Consider the following 7500-nt stretch of genomic DNA (forward strand, 5'->3'; position numbering starts at 1 on the left):
TCGCAAAAGTTCCAAAAGGACTAAAGACATTTCAGATGTCATATTATGTGCAAATAGTTAAAGTACAAAATGGAAAATAAGTACAAAATGGAAAATAAAGTACAAAATGGAAAATAAAGTACAAAATGGAAAATAAAGTACAAAATGGAAAATAAGTACAAAATGGAAAATAAGTACAAAATGGAAAATAAAGTACAAAATGGAAAATAAAGTACAAAATGGAAAATAAAGTACAAAATGGAAAATAAGTACAAAATGGAAAATAAGTACAAAATGGAAAATAAAGTACAAAATGGAAAATAAAGTACAAAATGGAAAACTGTTTGTGAACAGAGCCCCAGGACCAGCTTGCTTAGGGGACTCTTCTCCAGGTTCATCTCTCTGTAGGTGATGGCTTTGTTATGGAAGGTTTGGGAATCGCTTCCTTTTAGGTGGTTGTAGAATTTAACGGCTCTTTTCTGGATTTTGATAATTACTGGGTATCGGCCTAATTCTGCTCTGCATGCATTATTTGGTGTTTTACGTTGTACACAGAGGATATTTTTGCAGAATTCTGCATGCAGAGTCTCAATTTGGTGTTTGTCCCATTATGTGAAATCTTGGTTGGTGAGCGGACCCCAGACCTCACAACCATAAAGGGCAATGGGTTCTATAACGGATTCAAGTATGAATTGGTCTGTGTGTGTGAGGTTCCTAATTGGTATGTTATCATTGTCTCTCTCTCTCCCTCTCTCCCTTCTTCTGTCTCTCTCTATCCCTTCTCTCTCCTTTTGTCCCCCTCCATCCCTCATCCCTCCATCTCTAGGTAGCTCTCGTCCCCCCACTGTTGGGTGAGCTGTTATTTGCTCTGTGCTATGCAACCGTGTCTCACTTCTCCCTCAGCCTGGGTTACCTGCTAGGGGCCTCGTTCCTGGCTGGGGTAATGGGGGGCCCCACTGCTCTACTGGGGGGAAGTTTTGCCTATATAGCTGACCTATGTGAGGGTGAGGGGGTGGAGGGGGGTGGGGGTCGGGTTAACTATTTGTGTGAGGAAGGAGGTGGGAGTCTGAATATTGTTGGGATTGGGGCTAGAGATGGGGGAAGTTACCAATGTGAGGGAAGTGGGGGTAGGGGAGGAGATGACTGTAGAGATCGGGGTACGAGTGGGGGGAGTGGAGAGGGAGAACAAAGGAGAGATGGAGAGGGAGACAGAGGGAAAGATGGAGGCAGAGACAGTGAGAGAGATGGAGAGAGAGACAGAGAGAGAGATGGAGAGAGAGATGGAGAGAGCGATAGACAGGGAGACAGAGGGAGAGACGGAGGGAGTAGAGAGAGAGACTGGGGTAAGGGTGGGGGTCGTACGGTGCGTATGGCAGCCTTGGAGATGTTGCTAGGTGTGTTGTCAGGGCTAGCCTCTCTGTGTACTGGGTTCTACATTCAGACGGCAGGGTTCACCTGGCCGTTCATCACGGCAGCCGTACTACACCTGATCAACCTGGTATACACAGCGTGGGTACTGCAGGAGACTGTGGAGAAACCTTCGCACACAGACTCATCTTCATCACCATCATCATCATCACCGACACCTTTTGGGTCAGGCTCAACCCGCTTTCTCCAACGAGAAGCCCTGATTGGTCGGTTTCAGGGTGTGTTTCTGTTATTCACCGCGTCACCAAGGAGGAGGAAAACTGTCCTGGGACTGATACTGGCAGCCTTCGCTTTCTATACGGTAAGAGAGTGTGTGTTTTTTCAGGTCCTGAATTTGTTCAAATTATATTTTAAGCTTAAAGGGTTAGATTTAGGGTTTAGGTTTAGGGTTAGGGTTAGGGGGTTAGGGTTAGGGTTAGGTTTAGGGTTTTGGGGTTAGGGTTAGGGGGTTAGGTTAGGGTTAGATTTAGGGTTTTGGGGTTAGGGTTAGGGGGTTAGGTTAGGGTTAGGTTTAGGGTTTTGGGGTTAGGGTTAGGGTTAGGGGTTAAGGGTTAGGGTTAGTTTTGGGGTTAGGTTTAGGGTTAGGTATAGGTATAGGGTTTTGGGGTTAGATTGAGGGTTAGGTTAAGGGTTAGGGGAAAATAGGATTTCTAATAGTAAAACATTTTACACTCCAAAAGGTCATGCAAACAAGATGTGTGTGTTTTTGTTAGTTGTAAGGTCCCCTGTTAGGGTTAGGGTTAGGGTTAGGGTTAGGTTAAGGGTTAGGGTTAGGTTTAGGGTTTTGGGGTTAGTTGTAAGGTCCCCTGTTTAGAAACCTGCGTGGTTCTGGTACCGGTTCCATTTTGGTTATGAATCTGTGGACACCCTAGATCAAAATGGCTTGCATTGAGCGATAGCTCTCGTTCCCAAGGACACGGTAGTATTGTTTAGCCTGTGTGACGTAGGATTTGAAACCTGAAACCACTTGAAGCTGAGATGTCTACTATTTAATTCGCTCTTCCGACTATTTACAGCCATTAATCTAAAATTATTCATAGATTTTTTTTTACATAAATCCTTTCAGTTTCTCATAGATGGACAAGATTAATATGAGATAAAAGCGTTCCTAGTGAGTTCAGGAAGCCCAGCTAGAGCACAGCTATTGGAGTAGACGTTTTTTATTTTTTATTTAATTTAATTTAACCTTTGTTTAACTAGGAAAGTCAGTTAAGAACAAATTATTGGTAGTAGAATCCTTGGTAGTAGAATCCTTGGTAGTAGAATCCTTGGTAGTAGAATCCTTGGTAGTAGAATCCTTGGTAGTAGAATCCTTGGTAGTTAGTATCCTTGGTAGTAGAATCCTTGGGCAGTAAGAAGTCTTGGTAGTAAGAAGTCTTGGTAGTAAGAAGTCTTGGTAGTAAGAATCCTTGGTAGTAAGAATCCTTGGTAGTAAGAAGTCTTGGTAGTAAGAATCCTTGGTAGTTAGTATCCTTGGTAGTAAGAATCCTTGGTAGTAAGAAGTCTTGGTAGTAAGAATCCTTGGTAGTAGAATCCTTGGTAGTTAGTATCCTTGGTAGTAAGAATCCTTGGTAGTAAGAATCCTTGGTAGTAAGAATCCTTGGTAGTAAGAATCCTTGGTAGTAAGAAGTCTTGGTAGTAAGAAGTCTTGGTAGTAAGAATCCTTGGTAGTAAGAATCCTTGGTAGTAAGAAATCTTGGTAGTAAGAATCCTTGGTAGTAGAATCCTTGGTAGTAAGAAGTCTTGGTAGTAAGAATCCTTGGTAGTAGAATCCTTGGTAGTAAGAATCCTTGGTAGTAGAATCCTTGGTAGTAGAATCCTTGGTAGTAAGAATCCTTGGTAGTAGAATCCTTGGTAGTTAGAATCCTTGGTAGTAGAATCCTTGGTAGTAGAATCCTTGGTAGTAAGAATCCTTGGTAGTAGAATCCTTGGTAGTAGAATCCTTGATAGTAAGAATCCTTGGTAGTAGAAGTCTTGGTAGTAAGAAGTCTTGGTAGTTAGTATCCTTGGTAGTTAGAATCCTTGGTAGTTAGAATCCTTGGTAGTAAGAAGTCTTGGTAGTAAGAATCGTTGGTAGTAGAATCCTTGGTAGTAAGAAGTCTTGGTAGTAAGAATCCTTGGTAGTAGAATCCTTGGTAGTAAGAAGTCTTGGTAGTAAGAAGTCTTGGTAGTAAGAATCCTTGGTAGTAGAATCCTTGGTAGTAAGAATCCTTGGTAGTAGAATCCTTGGTAGTAGAATCCTTGGTAGTAAGAATCCTTGGTAGTAGAATCCTTGGTAGTAAGAATCCTTGGTAGTAGAATCCTTGGTAGTAAGAATCCTTGATAGTAAGAATCCTTGGTAGTAGAATCCTTGGTAGTAAGAATCCTTGATAGTAAGAATCCTTGGTAGTAGAATCCTTGGTAGTAAGAATCCTTGGTAGTAGAATCCTTGGTAGAAGAATCCTTGGTAGTAGAATCCTTGGTAGTAGAATCCTTGGTAGTTAGTATCCTTGGTAGAAGAATCCTTGATAGTAGAATCCTTGGTAGTAGAATCCTTGGTAGTTAGAATCCTTGGTAGTAGAATCCTTGGTAGTAGAATCCTTCTAGAATCTTTCCAGGTAAAGTTGTCCAACATCAGATTGCAGGTTTGTAGTGAAGGTTATGTTGTGGAGGTTAGTATCCTATATCTCCTTGTAAATAAAATCTAAATCTATATTTTTGTCCAAAAATATTCAGGAGCTCATCTCCCCCTCCCCCCATCTCCCTCCCCCATCTCCCTCCCCCTCCCCCCATCTTCCTGTCAGCTATCTAAACTGATTGTTCATTAGATTTAATTTAGTATTTTTTCAAACATTCCTTTCAAATAACTGTTAACAGAAAATGAGTAACTGTGTCCACCCTCTCTCTCCTCTACAGGTGTCTAAGCTGGGTGGTATGTCCATCTTCATCCTGTATGAGCTGAATGCTCCTCTGTGTTGGAGTGAGGTGTTGGTGGGTTATGGTTCAGCCTTGTCTACACTCATCTACCTGGGGAGCTTTGCAGGGGTGTCCCTGCTGTCACGCTGTCTTCGGGACGGGTATATAGTACTACTGGGGCTGCTGTCTGTCGCTGCGGGACTACTGATGGCTGCCTTCGCCAAGAGCACACTGCTCATGTTCCTAGGTGAGACGGAGGGGGGTGGGGGGTTTAGGGTAAGGGTTAGGTTAAGGGTTAGGGGTTAACGAAAATTAAAAAAGTATATATATATTTTACTTTTGCATTTTCTAATTAAGAACATTCAAAAAAAAAAAAAAAGATATTAGACAACAATATAACAAAGTGACAATAACCTTACAAGACAACAGACGAGTGTAAAAAATATATATTTATGTATATATATGTATGACACACTACCGTTCAAAAGTTTGGGGTCACTTAGAAATGTCCTTGTTTTTGAAAGAAAAACTATTTTTTTGTCCATTAAAATAACATCAAATTGATCAGAAATACAGTGTAGACATTGTTAATGTTGTAAATGACTATTGTAGCTGGAAACAGCTGATTTTTAATGGAATATCTACATAGGCGTACAGAGGCCCATTATGTAACGGCTTTCCTCCTCCTCTTCATCAGAAGAGGAGGAGCAGGGATTGAACCAAAATGCAGCTGAGTTTGTAGACATGATTTATTAAAGAAAAACACGAACTCGACTATACACTAACAAAACAAATAAACGGTGTAGACAGACCTAGACGACGAACTTACATAAAACATGAAGAACGCACGAATAGAGAAAAATAGGCTACACAAAATGAACGATGAACAAACAAACCGAAAACAGTCCCGTGTGGCGCAACGACATACACAAACACAGGAGACAATCACCAACAACGAACACTGTGAAAACACCTACCTAAATATGACTCTTAATTAGAGGAACGCCAAACACCTGCCTCTAATTAAGAGCCATACCAGGCAACCCATAAACCAACATAGAAACAGAAAACATAGAATGTCCACCCAAACTCACGTCCTGACCAACTAACACATATAACAAACTAACAGAAATAGGTCAGGAACGTGACATAACCCCCCCCATAAGGTGCGAACTCCGGGCGCACCAGCACAAAGTCTAGGGGAGGGTCTGGGTGGGCATCTGACCACGGTGGTGGCTCAGGCTCCGGGCGAGGTCCCCACCCCACCATAGTCAATCCCAGCCTCCATCTCCCCCTATGAATGTCCACCCTCATCTTACCCCCACAAAATCCTCTTGGTAACATCAACAACAGGGGTAGCACCGGGACAGAGGGATAGATCAAGACAGAGGGATAGCTCAAGACAGAGGGATAGATCAGGATATAGAGGTAGCTCAGGATAGAGAGGGAGATCAGGATAGAGGGGCAACTCCGGACTGAAAGGCAGCTCCGGACAGAGAGACAGCTCTGACCTGAGGGGCAGTTTTGAGTAAATAGCCGCTCCGGGCTAAGGGACAGCTCATGACTGTCTAACGGCTCTGGACGCTCATGGCTGGCTGACGGCTCTCGACGCTCATGGCTGGCTGACGGCTCTCGACGCTCATGGCTGGCTGACGGCTCTCGACGCTCATGGCTGGCTGACGGCTCTCGACGCTCATGGCTCGCTGACGGCTCTGGACGCTCATGGCTCACTGACGGCTCTGGCAGATCCTGTCTGGTTGGCGGCTCTGGCAGATCCTGTCTGGTTGGCGGCTCTGGCAGATCCTGTCTGGTTGGCGGCTCTGGCAGATCCTGTCTGGTTGGCGGCTCTGGCAGATCCTGACTGATAACTGGCTCTAGCGGCTCCTGACTGACTATCGGCTCTGACGGCTCGGGACAGGCGGGCGGCTCTAATGGCTCAGGACAGACGGATGGCTCAGACGGCGCTGTGGAGACGGATGGCTCAGATGGCGCTGCGGAGACGGATGGCTCAGACTGCACCTGTCTGGCGGAAGGCTCTGGCTGCTCCTGTCTGGCGGAAGGCTCTGTAGGCTCATGGCAGACGGGCAGCTTTGCAGGCTCATGGCAGACAGGCAGTTCATGCGCCGTTGGGCAGACGGCAGACTCTGGCCGGCTGAGACGCACTGTAGGCTTGGTGCGTGGTGCCGTAACTGGAGGCACCTGACTGAGGACACGCACTTCAAGCCTAGTGCAGGGAGCAGGGACAGGGCACACTGAACTCTCAAAGCGTGCTATATTCCTGGTGCGTGGTACCGGCACTGGTGGCACCGGGCTGAGTGCACGCACATCAGGACGAGTACGGGGAGAAACAACAGTGTGCACAGGACTTAGGAGACACACATGTGGCTTAGTGCGCGGTGCCGGAACTGGAGGCACTAGGCTGGAGACACGCACCATAGGGAGAGTGCGTGGAGGAGGCACAGGGCTCTGAAAACGCACTGGAAGCCTGGTGCGTGGTGTAGGCACTGGTGGTACTGGGCTGGGGCGGGGAGGTAGTGCCGGAAATACGGGACCGTGAAGGCGTACTGGCTCCCTTGAGCAACGAGCCTGCCCAACCTTACCTGGTTGAATGCTCCCGTAGGCGCACCGGGGACACCATGCGTAAGGCTGGTGCCATGTAAGCCGGCCCGAGGAGACGCACTGGAGACCAGACGCGTTGAGCCGGCCTCATGACACCTGGCTCAATGCCCAATCTAGCCCTACCAGTGCGGGGAGGTGGAATAACCCGCACTGGGCTATGCACTCGTACAGGAGACACCGTGCGCTCTACTGCGTAACACGGTGCCTGCCCGTACTCCCGCTCTCCACGGTAAGCCTGGGAAGTGGGCGCAGGTCTCCTACCTGCCCTTGGCCCACTACCTCTTAGCCCCCCCCCAATAAATTTTTGGGGTCTCCTCTCGGACTTCCAGCCACGTCTCCTTGCTGCCTCCTCATACCAACGCTCTTGGGCTCGCGCTGCCTCCATCTCCTCACGAGCGCGGCGATATTCTCCCGACTGTGCCCATGGACCTCTCCCGTCCAATATTTCCTCCCAAGTCCATGATTCCTGTGTATAATCCTGCTTGACTTCACGCCGCTTGGTTCTGGATTGGTGGGTGATTCTGTAACGGCTTTCCTCCTCCTCTTCATCAGAAGAGGAGGAGCAGGGATTGAACCAAA

At 46.5% G+C, this 7500-nt stretch overlaps 1 protein-coding gene across 1 annotated transcript in view; it reads left to right on the plus strand.

The window, feature by feature from the left end:
- LOC129864160 (solute carrier family 46 member 3) overlaps window positions 1-7500 on the plus strand; it is a 23806-nt gene that overhangs the window by 2527 nt on the left and 13779 nt on the right. Inside the window, exons 3-5 of the mRNA XM_055936828.1 lie at window positions 806-1043; window positions 1074-1708; window positions 4303-4549. Coding sequence (XP_055792803.1) covers window positions 806-1043; window positions 1074-1708; window positions 4303-4549 — 1120 coding nt within the window. The remainder of the gene's footprint in view (window positions 1-805; window positions 1044-1073; window positions 1709-4302; window positions 4550-7500) is intronic.

The sequence above is a fragment of the Salvelinus fontinalis genome, chromosome 10, assembly GCF_029448725.1.
Source record: "Salvelinus fontinalis isolate EN_2023a chromosome 10, ASM2944872v1, whole genome shotgun sequence".
NCBI lineage: Eukaryota > Metazoa > Chordata > Actinopteri > Salmoniformes > Salmonidae > Salvelinus > Salvelinus fontinalis.